Raw genomic sequence first — 17644 nt, 5'->3', positions numbered from 1 at the left:
TTGCTGTTCAGGACAATGATGAAATATAAGTACATACAAGTTTATTTGCATGGCACATCTCACAAGTCAAGGTGCTTTACAAAATGAAAATATGACAAGAGAAATAAAAAATAAAAAAAAAGCTGCAGTGGCATAATAAAGAAAAGTTAGACTTAGGCTAGAGTTACAGTTTAATACTGAAATTTACATTGTTTAAATAAGTCGGTCAAAGGCAGCTGTAAACAAATGAGTTTTTAACCTTCATTAAAAACTCTGCGGTTTCAGCGTTCCTGCAGTTTTCTGGAGGTTTGTCCCAGATCTGTGGAGCATAAAAAGCTGAATGCTGCTTCACCATGTTTCATTTTGATTCTGGAGACAGAGCAGACCTGAACCAGGAGACCTGAGAGGTCTGGATGGTTGATAAGCCAACAAGTCAAGTAATTTGGGCCATAACCCGTCAGTGATTTATAAACTAACAGAAGTATTTTAAAGTCACATGTAGCCAGTGTAAGGACGTCAGAACTGGAGTGATGCGGTCCACTTTCTCAGTTGTGGTGAGAGCCCGGCCTGCAGCATTCCGGTTCAGCTGTCGCCGTCAGACTCACTTGTCATGCAGACCTGTGAAATTGCAGTAATCAAGTCGACTAAAGACAAACGCATGGATGAGATTTGAAGATCCTGCTGAGACATCGGTCCTTTGATCCTGGAGATGTTCTTCAGGTGGTAGAAAGATGACTTTGTAATTGTTTTAATGTGTCTCTAAAGGTTCAGGTCTGAGTCCATGACTACACCCAGATTTCAGGCCTTATCAGTGGTTTGTAGCTATAATGTAGCTTTTAATAGCTTCCAACTTCAAAAGTCTTGTTTAAAAGATGAAGAGTAAAAAGGAAACAATTACGCAGATTCCCTAATTCATTTTGCCATCCATGATCAAGGCTTGCATGTGTAAGATCCACGCTTGGAAGGTTTCGTACAAGCAGAAGCGCTCTCAAAAGATATATGCTGAATAAAAGGAAAACAACACTAATGGTGCGTGTCTGAATGTAGCAAAATGTTTTACGGTACTATTTCTGAGAGAAAATGTTAATGCTCTTGTTCCACTCAGGGTCCACGTACCGCTGGAAGGTGCTCGCCTCCGCTACACCACCTGAAACACAGGGAAAATATTGTTTCCCACCAGCACTTGATATCCAATTCCTCTGTGGAAGTTAACTGTATGATTATTATTATATCACCATTTATCATTATTATAAAAAATACAATTATTCCTGTCTCATCTGAACTGAAGTCAAAACCGCACCGCAACATTCAGGCGCTGATTCTCAGGAGAAACATATCATTGTCAAGATCAAATCCGGTGTAGCCCTTCATGTCCACACAGTAGTCGATGAACCTGTGAAGAAAAATTACTGATAAAGCACCGTTTCAGGGCAAGTAGGCAAGTTTGTCTATATGCAATTCAAAGTGCTTTACAAAAAAATATGAAAAAGTGCATTCAAAGGTAAATGAGTTTAAAAGGAGAATAAAAAAATAAAGAGAGACAGATATACATAGACAGACTGAAGTTAAAAAAAGGAAAATAAAGAGAATAGATTTTATCTTGGTTAAAATAAATTATACTAACTTACATGTAAACAACAAGGAAATTTTACTTAAAATGATAAAATAGTGTTTAAAATAACTCAAAAAACCCCAAACTGTTCAAGACAAGCAAGGTAGCATTGATGGGTTCAGTGCTCCCCAAGCATTTATTCTTTCCTGCCCACAATAGTGATCGAAGGTGCTGCGGTGGATTTACAATTCACATTAACCGTGTAGCAGGGCGAGTGCTACCGGGGCCGACCGAAGGATGGAGAGACACGGAGTTTCGTGCAGACCCTTTTATTAGACCATAAAACACCGCCAACACGTGCAGAAGCACCTTCACACAACTTCTCAGGACCCTTGCTGCTGGGCAGCCATGCCTTATGAAGGCTGGCAGAGTGGAGAGGCTGATTGGGCCCACCTGTGCCCTAATCAGCCTGAGTGGCTGCAGCTCCTCCACCCTGCCACACACCCCCAACGCCAACCTCGAGCCGGGGTCCGTCCGGCCGAGCCTACCCGCCCCCTCGGAGCGGGAGAGGAACCCTCCGGGCTTCCTGGTCGGGTGGTCGCCCCCGGCGTCGGCCTGAGCCGCAGAACAGTCGGGGTGGTCGCCCCCAGCGTCGGCCCGCCCGCCGTGGAGGATGCGCTCGGGGCCGGGCCCATGGTGGCCTCGGGCCACCCGGTGCGCGCACGACTGCCTCCTTCACCTCCGCGACGCAGCCCTGCGCGGGCTGCTGGTCCGCCTCCAGGACCGCCTCTTCCCCCACACTCTGCTCTGGCCGCAGGTCCGGCCCCGTCTCCGCGGGACCTGCCGTCGCTGGCGGCTGCGCCTCCGAAGCCGCCTTCCCCGCCAACCCCGCCTCCGTCCCGGGAGCCGTCGCCTGGCGGCCTGCAGCCACTGCCTCACGGCCGGTCGGCTGCAGCGCCACCAGCGCTGCCGCGGCGAACCTCAGACGGGGTGCAGGGAAGGGTCGCTCCGCGGGTCCCGCCGCCTCGGGAGCCGTCGCTTGGCGGCCCGCAGCTTCTGCCTCCCGGCCTCTCAGCTGCGGCGCCGCCAGCTCCTCCCGCGTTGCTGCGGCAGCCCTCAGACGGGGTGCAGGGGTGGGTCGCCCCGCGGCCACCAGGGCTTCTATGGCGGCCAGCTGCAGCTCGTCCTGGTCCCGGAAGGCGGCCGCCATACCCGCCATGGCCCGGGCGAGCGTGTCCAGGGCCCGCTCCATGCCTCTCTCCTCCATCCTTCGCGCCCCACGTTGGGTGCCAGATGTAGCAGGGCGAGTGCTACCGGGGCCGACCGAAGGATGGAGAGACACGGAGCTTTGTGAAGAACCCTTTTATTAGCCCAGTTTCACCAACACACAGTGTACAAGCACCTCACGCCAGCAGCTTCAGTCTGACCCCCGCTGCAGTCTCCCAGTCCTCCTTATCAAGGCTGGCAGGGTGGAGAGGCTGATTGGACACACCTGTGTCCCGTCAGCCTGAGTGGCTGCAGCTCCTCCACCCTGCCACAAACCGTATTCTGGGTTTCATAAATCACATCTGTGTTGAAAGATGGCAGCAGTTTGAAATGCGGCTTTTTTTATGCACCAAATTTTGCACGCAAGCCAGGCCTGACAAAAAATTTAATGGTTTGCATTAATGGGCGTGGCCTAATGGCTCAATAGCGCCCCTTACATTCTAAGGCTTAGAAAACTTCGTGCCTCAAGCCCCACAATACGGTTTGACGTACATGCACGAAAATCGGTACACACCTGTATCATGTCGCACCTTAAAGAAAAGTGTTGTTAAGTCCCAACCAAGTTAGGCTGCCGTCACAAGTTTCATGTAAAAGTTCCCCCTGCTTTCATCAAGACATGTAGACACGCTGAAGTGCCTCAGAACTCCGATAAAAACATAGGTTTGACTTACTTCTTCCAGATGGGCTCTGTTTTGAGGATCAAAGGGTTCCCCACAACTATAAGCAGGGACTTGGCTCTTGTCACGGCCACATTGAATCTCTGTAAATATATACATGGAAATAAAGGAAGTCAAGAAAGAGAAGAAAATAATACAGTAATGTTAATGCACATGGTTTAGATTGGATTTTCAGTAGTAAAGAAACAATGCAGCAACCTTTTTACATGCTAGGAATCCAAGATGGGAGATTTTGTCAGCGTGAACTTGGAAGTGAGAGCTACGGACTGTGGAGATGAGAATGATGTTCCTCTCTAGTCCCTGAAACTCCTCCACACATCCCACCTGATTCCGTGAATTGATTCCCAGAAGTGGAAAAAACGAAAAAAACACCAGTCATACAATGTTTAAGTACAACTATACATATATATATATAATTGTCAGTCAATCTAAATAACTAATTTATTTAATATTTTTTTCACATAATGAATTTACAGCTGCTTACCTTTACTTCTTTTAAGTCTCTTAACTTCCTCAGGTCAGGGTCAATATTGAGAGCCTTCTGGATTTTCTCAACCTGTTTGAAAAGTGAGGGTGTTTTTGATGCCTGGTTACAAACATGTGCTACAAAAACTCCCTTCATGCCCTTAAAACACAAATATACATCATGCAACCTCACTTGTTTCCTGTAGAGGGCGATGATGCCGATGTCTTTTCCAGAAAGCTTGGGCAGACCTTTCTGTCCTTGTGTATTCACCAGCTTGGTGAGGTACTGGACCAGGACTTCAATCTCTGCTTCGTTGAAGTATGATTTACCGTTGCCCTCTTTCTCGCCTTTCCCAATCACTCCGTGGAAGATCACAGGGAAATTCTGCATTGGTGGAGAGGACGCAGTTGTCAGTTACTGTGCTGAACACGGTAGGATTTACCTGCAGTTCGGTGATGTGATGTGATGTGATCAGGGGCAAAAATCCCGTTTCATAGTTGGGGGGGACAATAAACAGTAACATTTTAGAGAATAAATCCAGGGGGGAACAAGGAATAAAAGTTTTAGCCTTCCTTTAATACAGCATTTTGATATTTTCATCTCTATCTCGCAAACAGGCAGAAGACCTTTCTTAGAGTAATACAAAACAATGGTATTAGGTGGAAGGTGGCAATAATACAGCACATCTGACATAATACACTGCAAAAACCCACAATCTTAACAAGAATATGTGTCTTATTTCTAGTTAAAATGTCTCATTTTTAGTTAAAAAAAATCTCATACCACTTAAAACAAGACTCATCACTGGAAAAAAACAACAATTTTCTCCTATTTCAAGTAGATTTTCACTTAAAATAAGTAGAAAAATCTGCCGGTGGAACAATATTGTTTTGCTTATAAGATAAATCTTGTTCCACTGGCAGATTTTTCTACTGATTTCAAGTGAAAATTTACTTGAAACAGGTGAAAATTGTTGTTTTTTTCCAGTGATGAGTCTTGTTTTAAATGTAATGAGATTTTACTGTTTATTATTATTTTCGATTTCGGTTTCGGCCACAAATTTTCATTTTGGTGCATCACTACTAAATACTACTGCATTGTTCCAAAATTATTAATTCTGTCTCAAATGATTCTAGGGGGGGACAGCTTTACTAATGGGGGGGACTTGTCCCCCCCGGGATTTTCGCCCCTGGATGTGATCCTATGTGAGACTGAAAATGAGCAAAAGAAAATCAGGACGGGTAAAATGATTAATTAAGTGTCACAAGATACTTATAAAGTATATAAAATTCCAGGAAAATCGTTTGTTGGAGGTCTCTGTTAAGTGGGGTCAAACTGGAGGCAGGGGACATTTGTCATGGCAACTTTTTGTTTGTGTTTACTTTTGTGTGCCAAGGTTTATTTGGAGAATACAGATAATGTGACAGATATGAATATATGTTGAGAAGCTCCTGAAGTCAGTTCAGGTTACAAGCACACTGGAGGCACAAACATGATGACCCGCCAGCTCTGATCGGGAAGCAGAAAGCAGAAGCAGAATAGCACCAGTACATGTACCAGATAACAGAAAGAAAAATTGTGGTTATAACATATTAGCCTACTTTTTTACAATGTTTCTTGTATCACATAAATATTGTTATAATTTTTTTAATGCATTCCTATGATAAGATCTCATTTGTCCCACTTGCTTTGTCCCTGGAACGGTATGAAGCGGGTGCCTTATGGCACTAAGTACAATTACATGTTGTACAATGTATTTATTTATGTGAACTTTTTTAGGAATGTCTTGTCTATCTGTTGTGCCTGCGCACTTTATATGTTTCACCGAGGGAAGTGGGAAACGTCCTCTCGATTCCTTGTATGTCTTAACATGTGAAGAATTGACAATAAAGCGACTTTGACTTTTATTTTTGGCTTGATTTTTCTTAAATAAACTATAGCCTTATGCCTGATGCACGTTAGTTGCCTGTTCTTTCTTATTTCATGTTAAAAAGTGTTTTAATCCTGTCAATCTTTTATTTTCCGGTCTTTATATCATTATTATATCTGAAGAAGACCAAAGGGTTACAATATAAGGAGCACACCTTTGTGGGAAGGTGATCCCATCCGCAATAGGCCTCTCGCTCTGACTTGGCAAATGCTTTCAATTCACTGTTATAAAACTCTTCATTGGGGATTTTCAGAATTGCATCATGAGATCTGATAGGAAGAAAAATTACACAAACAATAAAAATTAAGATTTTCTCAGTCAATACAGCAGCAGTGAACTGAACAAGTCAATCCAAGGAGCAATAACGGACAGTCGCACCTGTAGTTCTGCAGCAGTTTGGTGACAAAACGTTTGTCAGAGCCGTGGTATGATGTGTTATGTCCCATCAGCCTCTCCAACAGAGAAAGCCCTGCAGAGAACATTACTAGATCACCACATTAAACTTCTGATCCTAAAAAACTGCTATGGACACACAGTACAACAACTAAGACCGCAGGAGTCAATATGACATCAAAACAGAAAATACATCAACATCCTTATCTTACCCAGGCCGTACTGTTTAGCATAAAGGGATTTAATGATGGGTCCCAGCTGCTTGGGATCTCCTGCCAGAACCAAATGTCCCTTCACTGCACAGAGCAGACCTGTGAAACAATCATGACGCATCAGATTTACCACTAGTGAACCCTTTTTAGTTATTAACTCAATCCAAAACTGGCTGAGAAAGCGTAATGTTTAAGTGGGAAATCAGTCCTACACTTAAATAATCACACTTAACTCAGATAGTTGCTGTGTGAAATTTGGAAGTTGTAAAAGCTACTGTATGACATTTGGACAATGCCGTTTTAGTTATGAAGCAGACGTGAATTACACTCACAATAGGACTGGGCGATATGGACCAAAAGTCATATCTCGATATTTTCTAGCTGAATGGCGATACTCCATATATATCGATATTTTTTCTGTGCCATAATTGGGGTTTCCCCCAAAGCATTATAGCATAGCATCTCTGTTAGCTTCATTTTTTTCTGAGGCAAACCCTTAAAAAAACAGTCAGTTTTAATACAAAGCCTCGTGCCAAATGTCACAGGTAACTTTATTAACAGAGGTCTGCACAATATCAAAATGTATAAAACAAATGAAATAAAAATAAACTGCCTGCATATATAGAATAAAAATGCTTCTTGAATAAAATAAAACAAATATCCCTTTCCTGCATAACAATTAAATTAAAATACACTGTGCAATTAATACAATGTAGACAGTAACAGGCAGACTTTTCCACTGAGGTTGACAGTTGTGCAAATAACGAAACATTTGTGCAAATCTCAAATAAAACATTCAAGTCAATTTGTCACAAAATAAGCTATATCAAAATCATAATTTTTTTTTTTTTTAAATCGATATAAACGATATTGTCTCGTACAATATCGCGTTTGAAACGATATCAATATATATTAAAATCTCGATATATCGCCCAGCCCTAACTCACAATATTTCAAATTTCCTCTATTAAAAGTGTTTGAAACAGTAGTTTTGAACAACTGAAAGACAAAACATTTCTGATAAAGGATTCTGTATTTACCTGCAACAGCAATGACACACTCTGGCTCTGAAGCTCGGCCTGCCTCGTCCACAAACACGTGTGAGAAATGGCCCACTGCCCCAATATTCACAAGTCTGAAGTGTAACAACACAGAGATAAAAGTTCACTACAGCAAAAGTGCATATCAATATCAATAAACAACACTGAAAACATGACCCGTGACACAAAGACTGCAGAAAATATCAAAAATACAGATTAATACTGTATCTAACAAATCGTGTGGAAAAAGTAGACACATTCGTTCAGCAAAACTAAGCCAAAATGTAAAAGCAGTCGGCAAAAAATAAATTTAAAAAATGGAGTGCTTCTTTTCATTTTCTGTTTAAATTAAAGCAAAAGTGTTTGTACTTTCCTGATCTGAAACATTCAGGTGTGTTTTAACACAATGCCAGTAAGGAAAGAAACAGTTGTGAACTGTTGCTGCCCTTTAAAGTGGCCCTTTCCAAATAATTTGGAGTGATTAGTGAAAGTTGCCATCTTTCCAGGAGTGGACGTTTTTGCATATTTAAGACAAAATAAATCCCAAGTACTAAACCAGATCAGCTGAAAAAGAAAACAATGAAGAGAATGCCACTCACAGTTTCTCAAAGTCCGGATGGTGACCCGAGTATTTTCTTTTTTTCATGACCACATGCTGTATTTCCTAGATATTGTATACAGGTATGCAAGAAAGTAAGTCTTACCTCCCAGCTGTGTACAGTGTTGTAACTATAATTCTGTATTTCATCAGGGTTTCCTTTGATGGAAACGTGAAGCAAAGCTGATCTTTGTCCAGGCTACAGTATTTCTGAAAGAGGACAATAGATTAGACATTACAGGAATACCATACCACTTTTAGTTCAAGCACATGAATGAGAGGCATCGTTTTACTGTATCTGCTTCATCTACTACAGCTATTTTTTTCCCCACCTATATACTGTATTTATGTCTTAAAAAAACAGTATACACTTGGTTCTTTCAGGGCTCAAAGTTGGGATCATCAGACAAATAACAGGTGTAATTTCAATCCAACTGTTAACCTCATCAATTATCATAACAATGACCAAAAGTCCTCCTGCAGTGAGAAGGGCAGTTGATGCTCACTCGGATGTTTTCAGGGACCGTTCTTGGGTCTCGGCTCTGGGCGCACATGTGGTAAACCTGATCAGAGTTCACGGAAACCAGTCTCTCACAGAGCAAGTCGCATGCACTGTTTATAGGAGCACAGACGAGGATGTGGGCTGATGCATCTGCTTGTCTGATCTGGCAACATAAGTAAAACACAAATCATTATTTAATTTATCATTATTTAATGAAGTAAACACAGGGATATACAGTAGTTTGTTTTATAAAGTCTTACAGTATATGCTGGTATGTTTAAAAAAAAAATTCTCACTTGATGATGCCACCACAGAGAAAATCTGGCCATTCTGGATGTGTAGGTGAAATATGATCATGCCTGCTGTAATTGTGATGGCTGTCGCGCAAAACGTGTCATACTCACCGCTAAGAAACATTTTCAAACAAAACAGCAGCACCAAAAGCTTTCTTGATCAATAATATTTTAGATAATATCTGAAAACAGAATAATTCTAACCTTATATTAATTTTGTTCTGATGCAAGTATTTCAAAATAGCGCTTTTGTTGCCTGATATCGATGATGTGCTTATCAAATGTGCTGGTTCAGTAAACTGATTATAAAATATTGATTTTAAGGGTATATCTTCTGACTGATGGGGGCAGGGATGGGCAGTAATTATGAATACTAAATACATTCTGTAATTTGTAGTTGTATTTCAGCATTGAAAAATGTGTGGTATATGGCTTCAAAGGTTTTCAAAAGTACTAAAATCAGGCTGATGTAATGTATGTATGAAAAAGGGTGGGTGCAGCCTCTGAACTGTGCCCAGGCATGTCTCAGGAAAGTTTTTTTTTTTTTTTTACCACAGATGAGTAATTTGTAATAACAGTTTTGCATTTACGTCAATGCAACATACCGCTGTTTCCTGTTTGTATAGAAGCCCCCGGAAAATGGTTATCCAAACAGAATGCGTACGATTTAGGCTAACGTTTAACTGGATTCTTTGAGCATAAAAAATAAAAAAAGCTCTTTCAGCATCATCACATTGTGCCTCGAGATGGTTTTATGCATTCAACACAGAAGAATTGTGGTACTATGCCATAACTAATGTAGGCTATGTCTAAGAAAATAGAATCTCAACCTACAACTCTGGCTTTAGTTCCACCTAGACAGGTCACCCGTCCATGATGAGGCCGCACACTCGCAGCAACGAGAGAACATGCAAACTGCACCGAGGCAACATGGTGCCGAGTCACAGAACCTCGCCCACTTAACCAACGGAGTACAGAAACACTCTTGGTAAAGTATTTGAGCATTTTCAAAATACAAAAACTGTATTTCACTGTATTTTACTTCAATAAACTGTATTTAGAGACTGCTGTATGTTATAGTTACTTTAATACACCTACAAAGAGGATATTTTGTATTGTAGTTTATGACCTTTCAATACCTGACTTATCGCTTCAACCAGTGTGACAGTCTTTCCAGTTCCAGGAGGCCCAAACAGAATATATGGAGCAGGCTTTGATGAACCAGCTACGATGTGTTGGACTGCAAGACATTGCTCTGGGTTGTTGTTCAAGTCAGGGTTGAAAAACCTGGAGAGTAACACAGGTATGGATTTTGATATCTTATGTTCAAGTAACACATTGAAAAAGATAAGAATAGAGATGTCAGACAATTTAATAGAGACAAAAGCTTCAAAACGTATTTGCAATGAATTGGTATCTTGTGTCCACATATTGTACCTGGAACGAGCCTGAGAGAAAAACATTTTCATTATGTTCATATAACGAGGTAAGATGCTGCACTCGGACAATTTACCGGCGAAAAACATTGGGTGAAATTCTGGGGAATAAAACTAAAAAGTCATTAATTTTCATTTAATTTTTTTTCCTTAAATAGCCCGAATACAAGATGGTAATAAATTGTATTACCACTCGCAAAGTTCAAGCAAAGGCTGCTTAGGGCACACATTAGTCGTCAGGAGCTCATCTCTTTTTAAGCACCAGGTCCGGATAGTTAAACGAGACAAGATGCAGCAGCTGATTACGTTGGTGTGTTTTTGTTTGTTCCAAACCTGAGTTCAGGCAAGGGTGCATTAGCCTCGGCTGCACAGCTGGGGAACAGCACGTTGGCGAAATACTGCTTTGCCAAGTCTACAGCACGATGCTGCAGTTTCAGAGTCCACCTGTTTATGGTAAACTCCACGTCGAACTTGATTTCGCTGCTAAAAACCTTCGAAAACCTGAAATGGATCAAAAAAAATTTGCCATTACTACAATACTAATACTGAGGTATTCTGGGTTGCCAGTGGTCAGGTATCCCTACTCGAGCTCTGGATTATCACGGAACTGCAGCTTGACTTGGTCCAGCTCTCTTTCATGAACATATCCAGTGTACACCGGGGAGCTTTTATCCTCAGATCTGGTCACTTTCAGACGATCTCCTTTAAGTACAGGTGGACGATTCTCCGCAGGGACCTGTCAGATGACAGAAATATTGGTTCTTGCTGCTGTGTTTTCATTCTATATAGAAGATCAGAACTGATATTTGTAATAATAGAAACATCTTTGTCTCTTTCAGATGGTATAAACACATTCTTTGAGCTGTACTTTTTATTTGGGGTATCAATATAACAAATTTCAGCATCCCATTGACATTTTTTTTGTGTATTTGACAACGTAGTTCCTAAAAAATGTAAAATAGTTACTCAATCTGCAGCTACACAGCTTTGGTTACTGCAATATATAACAAAAAACATGTATGCACACGTATGTACCGTATTGTCCCGAATATAAGACGACCCCGATTATAAAACGACCCCCTCTTTTGCAAGACTCAAGTTTGAAGAAAGACTTTTTGAACACCAAATTCAATTTTTATACAGAAAATAATTACAGTACATCTGAAACAAATGATTATAACAATATATTCGAGAGAAAAAGCATGTTATTTTGCCTTGTTGAAATCATTATCTTGAAGTTTGCATCATAACTTCTCCTCAGCTGCCGGTTTACATTCCGAACTTCCACCCACTTTTCTCCAGATTGTCGCTACGTTTCTCCACTTTCTGTTATCTCTTCTCTTATTTTCTTCTCTTTTCTTTCTTATACTATTTTTTATTTTTCTTCTTCGTGACAGGGGTTCGCTTTGGCCTGGGGAGTTAAATTCAGCATTCGCTTTAAAGATATCTGGCGCCATCTAGCGTTGTGCATCGGTATAACGTCTAGACCCCGAATGTAAGACGACTCTCACTTTCAATGCAAATAACACCGTCTTATATTCAGGCCAATGCGGTATATGAATGTATACATGATGTATACTAGAGAGGACTGTATTGTGATTGAGATTTCTTTACTTTGAGTATGAAGAGGTTTGTATTTCCCGGGTCTGGAGTCAGGGTTTGATTTTGGAGGTCAAACCTCCTGATGTCCTTTTCCATCTGTATTTCTTCCAAGTGTAGCAGGCGGTGGAACCGATGGGAATAATTGTGCATATCTAAGGCACTGCTGAGGACAAATCTGCACATACAGCAGATATGTAGAAAGGAGTTTAGTTCCATGTGAATATTTCACTGATAAAAAGTAATGATTCATTTGAAAAGATTAACCTGATCTCTTACTTCACTGATGGAAGTTTATTTCTGGAAATTGAAGAAAGGTGCGTGGAGTTTTTAAACCGCTTTTTGACTAGTTCCTTCAGAAACATGGGGCACTTGTTCTCAAATAATTTCACTTCGGCCAGCAGCACATGGAGGACAAAACTGCACAAAAAACCACACAAATTATATATCATGAATATTTCACTATAGTTTTCTTAAATAAACATCCTAATACTGATTCTGATTGGAAGAGGTCTTTTTCTTGAGTATTATTAAAGGAGTATTTGGTATATAAGTGCATAAACTATAAAAGAACATATATATACATATACATATACATACCTACACACACACACACACATATATACAACCATTCTAATAAGTAAAAAACACTAATGCTTTAGGAACAGGTAGAGTATGTTACAACAGTAACGTACGTAAAGGTTTTCAAATGGAAATTAAAGTGCATCATTTATATTACAATATATCTTTTGGTGCCTCAGATACCCAATCAGTGAGTTACAATTGCATCATAAGTTGCAAGTGAGGAAAATATAAAAGCTTTAAACAGCTCCAACATCATACATGTTACTTCTTTTAAAATGTACACTCTTCTTTGGTTACAGTAAGAAAGATTTAAAGTTATCCCGTTTAAACCTAAACCTAAGTCATCAACACATCATTTAAGTGTAGTTTTATTGAGATTCTTGGTGTGATTGTAAGTGAACCTTTATTAACTTACTCTGGTTGTATTCTGTTCTCCACCCTCGTAGAAACAGGTTCCATTCTGGCCTTAAATGGTTTATAGGGAGTTTCAGGCCCAAGCAGGGTCTGCCCTTTTACCTCCATCTCCCTGACAATGTAGAAGCACTTCTTCTTTGTCAAGTCCAGTTGGAACTCAAAGCACATTGTGCCAAAGAAAAGTTCACAGTTGTCAAGTTTACACTTGACAACAACATCGTACCTCTCTCCTATGGAAAACAAGACAGAAAAGCAGGGCATATGTCAGGTTCATTAGCTAATTGTTTTTCCTCAAGTGTTCCCTAAGTGTTTGTTGCCTCACCAGGACCGAGGGTTAACGGGTGTCGTCTCTTCACATGCTTCTCATCCTCCAGAGTAAAACAGTAAATCTTGGTTAGAGCAGTGTAGTAGGTAAAGTAGATGGAGTTTGAGCCTTCATTTACAATGTGGAAAGTGATGATGGATGTCTTTCTGGGATCAGTCGTGTTCAACTGGACCTTTCCACTAATCGGCAAAGGCTCTGAAGTGATTTTAACGCCCTTTTTATCAGCTGTCATCCCTTCCCTGTAACAAACAGATAGATTCAGACTGTTTATTATACAACTAAACACTTGTTTAGTGGCTAAATCTGTTTCTGAAAATCCAAATCCGACAGCACTCACTGTAAGTACAAAACCTTTAATGCATAGTTAAATCACTGCACAGTGTTACTCAATTGGTTCATTATTTCTGTGCAATACGCCTCTTTATTCTGTAACACTACAGCACCTCCCTTATCAGCCATTCGTATTACAATAGTATCATCATTAGAGAGATCCTCAAGAGCTTGTTTTTCTTTAGGGGATACATTCGAAAAGCATTTGTTAGTATCAGAAGACAAAAGAACTGACATGACATCATCTCCAACCAAACGGCAAAATGTCTGTACAGAGGCATTAGTCAATGGGGGAATAAAAGTACTTTTTGGTTTAAATCTTTAAAGCTTCACATGCAATTCCAACTTTTTGCACAGACGTGGTATGGACCATTTCCACAGTCACATATCTACTCCTGACGCCACTATGTATCTATGCATATTATCTTGTATTTTTTATTTGATTCTTGGGTTTGTGACATGTTTTTTGTGAAGTGGCCTACTTAAATATTTTTCTATTTGTATCAATTTACTATTTTTCTATGATGTACTCATATTTTCTATTTTCTCTATTGTATTTAAATATTTTCATTGTACTTCTTTTTCCATGATTGATGTATGGTTTTCATTCTGATTGGTTTAGAGTCGATCAGAGTCAGCTGGCTTCTGTTAAATGGGAGACACCCACTTAATCATTCATCGCTGAGGACGGCTGTAAGCTGAAACTGTGCAGTGATTTAACTATGCATTAAAGGTTTTGTACTTACAGTGAGTGCTGTCGGATTTGGATTTTTTGACATGTTTTTTGGACTGGCACCCGATGACATACTTTTGGTCTTTTTCAGTGAGCAAGTCTGCCGATTACTAAATCTGTTTCTGATCATCAGTAAAACAATATGACAAAGCTTGTTCCAGCTTGTTCCTCCAGGTTATTATGAACCAAAGTAATCTTTAAGAACGGGGACAGAAGGGTGTGCTCCAATTATGGAGGGATTACACTCCTGAACATCCCTGGTGAGGTTCATTCGGGGGGAACTGCAGAGGAGGGTCCGCTGGATAGTCAAAACTCGGATTGAAGAGGAGCTGTGTGGTTTTGGTCCTGGCCATGGAACGGTGGATCAGCTCTACACCAGTAGGGTGCTGTAAGGGGCATGAGAGTTTGCCCAACCAGTCCACACGTGTTTTGTGGATTTGGAGTAGGGATTCGATCGTGTCTCCCTGGGACTCCTGTGGGAAGCTCTCTGGGATTATGGGGTGTTGGGAAGCAAAAGGCGTTCAATCTCTACATAGAGACCCAAGCAGACAGGCTGACAAACGAACGGTGCAGCTATGATTGCAAAGGAGATCTGCGATGAATTGGTGTGGTCTGCTCTGATGCCTTTCTCATTGGCTCCTAACAGTTCACTTTTAAGTTACTTAAAAAAGGTTACAGAATAAATCCTGAACAATATGCAAAAATATAAACTTGTCAGTGCTCCCTGACAAAAACAACAACAAAAAAACCTTCAAAATTATCCCAAAACAATGCCTGTATGCATAGGCTGTAGTGTATTTTCAATTGGAAATTTCTGGCCTTTTTAAACAATCTAATATTAAATCCAGTCTAAATCTGCCTCTCATAGATGGGTCAAATTACATTCCACACTCTCTACCCATCAAGCCAGATTAATTCATCATCATGGATCATCTCAAAGGGTTTGAACTCTGGTTTTACCAAACAGGAGCCCAGCAGAGGGAATATTGAAAGCCCCCCCACAAATAAAGAAACAGCCTGGGGTTTACCTACAGTAAAATATGATTGAAAAGCGACATCTTCCAGTATTTCCCTGGATACAAACCCAAACGTACCTGTTCACCTCCATCAACCGAAGGATGTCTGAGGGCAGTGTCTTTTCTCTGATCTGATCTGAGGTTGGATCATCTGAGGAGGATGTCTCTTCGTCCGCCATGGACCTGCTCAGGGTGCACTAGAATCTATGAAAATGGCATGGTGCATCTTCTTTTTACATGTTTTATTTCATAAAGTGCATTTTTTTGTTTGTTTACATTAACAAGTTAAAACGTTGTTTCCGTCATGAACAGGTCCAAAAGATAAGGGGATGTCAGCTGATCACATCTTACCTTTGGTATGTCATTGATGACGATTTTATCATTTAATATAATAATTTTTTGGGCCTTCGGGAGACTGGAGATGGAGCTGGAAAAACTCTGAGGTTTTACAGCCGCTTTGTGAACGTGAATATGTACAAAACAAATGTGAAGCATGTAGAAAACAAAGTTTCAAAGAGCATTGCAGTACTTAACAGAGCACAATAGGTTTTGGATTACAGGGCCCTTCATATACTTTACTGTTCACTAGTTCTTCCATATTTCACTTACTGTGCAGAAATTTGGGGCAATAACTATAAAACCAGGTTACACTCATTACTCATACTTCAAAAGAGAGCAATACGATACATTCATAAGGCTGGATATGGAGATCACACTAACTCACTATTCTTACGGTCTAAAGTACAAAAACTTATGGTTTTAGTGGCATTTCAATCTGCACAAGTAATGGTTAGAGCAAAAAATAATTGGCTACTGGATAACATTCAGAAATTATTCATTGGGAGGGAAGGGGGTTATAATTTAAGGGGAAACCTAAACTTCAAATCTTTATTTGTGCGTACAACAAAAAGAAGTTTTTGTGTATCAATTTGTGGAATTAAACTGTGGAATGGTTTGAATTTGGAGTTAAAAGAATGTACAAACATAAAACAATTTAAGAAGAAATATAAAGAAATAGTTTATTTGAGGTATAAAAGTGAAGACTGTGTTTAAAGATCAGCAGCTGTGTGTGTGCTGCTATTTATCATGTTGTCTTTGTATGTTTATATACTTAGATATACGTATTGTATTTATATCATAGTTATATTATATTTATATCATAGTTATATTATATTTATGATAGAGCTTACATCTGGTATTAAACAGGTTATTTTTGTAAAAATGATATATATTTATACAAATTAGTGTATAGTATAAAAAGTAAATACAGAGATATAATTTATGTTTAGTTGTGGAAAAGGGGGTGGGATTAAATAAATTTATAGGCTACTTCCTCCCACTCCTTTCCGAACATGTAACTTAAATATGTGTTTTGATGTTGTTGTTATTTCTTTATGTGGTGGAATGCCCACCAGTATTTGTTTTCTTTTCTTTTTTCTTGTTTTTTATACATGTTCGAAATAAACAAAAAAAATATGAGACTTATTAGACAAAGTCAAGCCCGAGCGCGCGTATAAAAAAAAAGTTTCCGCATGGCTTACCTTTGACTAAATTCGTTGCTGTGTAGATAAATTGAAGCTCACTTTCTGTTTTGTTGAATATTTCCTCTCCCAATCGTTGATTGAATGGCAACAGTTTCTGGTACAGACCTGAAAGACGGTTGAAGATGATGAAGATGATGATGAAGATAATGATGATGATGATGATGTCACAGATGAAAGCTGGCCGGAGATCTTGTGGTTTTCCTGTTGCTGCTTGGTACTTTCCAAAAGTACCCGCTTACTCTGTTCTTCTTGATTTAACCGAAGTCACAGTGTATTGTATTTATTAATCCATTAGATATTATTTTTTCCACTCCAGGGATTAACACCCGTCGGGGAGGCTTCTTTTCTTTCGTGTTGTTCACCTGTTCCCACGCCCAGGAGCCAATTAAATGAAGCAGGGGCGTCAATTCAGTATGGCAAGGTATGGCAGCCGCCACACCTTGGCTTCAGGGGAAAATGTAAATGCTTGTTTTTTTAAATACATTTATGGAATTACTCTGTCTATTTGTATTGATTATTCTATTATTTAATACATATAAAATAACTACAAATGCAAATCAGAACAACATGATCGATTTCACAAGTTATTACACTGCAAAAACTCAAAATCTTAACAAGAATATTTGTCTTATTTCTAGTTAAAATGTCTAATTTTTAGTAAAAAAAATCTCATTACATTTAAGACAAGACTCAAAAACTCAAAAAACAACAATTTTCACCTGTTTCAAGTAGATTTTCACTTAAAATAAATAGA

General features: G+C 39.7%; 1 protein-coding gene across 1 annotated transcript; it reads right to left on the bottom strand.

The window, feature by feature from the left end:
* Positions 1–65: 65 nt before the first annotated feature.
* Positions 66–17016, bottom strand: LOC133449113 (putative helicase mov-10-B.1). Its single transcript, XM_061728246.1, has 21 exons — positions 16888–17016; positions 15425–15550; positions 13265–13506; positions 12944–13172; positions 12223–12363; positions 11959–12121; positions 10929–11080; positions 10678–10845; positions 10048–10195; positions 8620–8778; positions 8220–8323; positions 7516–7610; positions 6476–6574; positions 6249–6339; positions 6025–6139; positions 4133–4324; positions 3959–4030; positions 3673–3798; positions 3469–3557; positions 1280–1372; positions 66–1126 (listed from the first exon to the last, which is right to left on the bottom strand). The coding sequence occupies exons 2-20, from the start codon at positions 15523–15525 to the stop codon at positions 1288–1290; spliced, it is 2571 nt and encodes an 856-aa protein (XP_061584230.1). The 5' UTR covers positions 15526–15550; positions 16888–17016; the 3' UTR covers positions 66–1126; positions 1280–1287.
* Between the last annotated feature and the right edge of the window lie 628 nt (positions 17017–17644).

The sequence above is a fragment of the Cololabis saira genome, chromosome 8, assembly GCF_033807715.1.
Source record: "Cololabis saira isolate AMF1-May2022 chromosome 8, fColSai1.1, whole genome shotgun sequence".
NCBI classification, from domain to species: Eukaryota; Metazoa; Chordata; class Actinopteri; order Beloniformes; family Belonidae; genus Cololabis; species Cololabis saira.
This window is presented reverse-complemented; position numbering and strand designations above follow the sequence as displayed.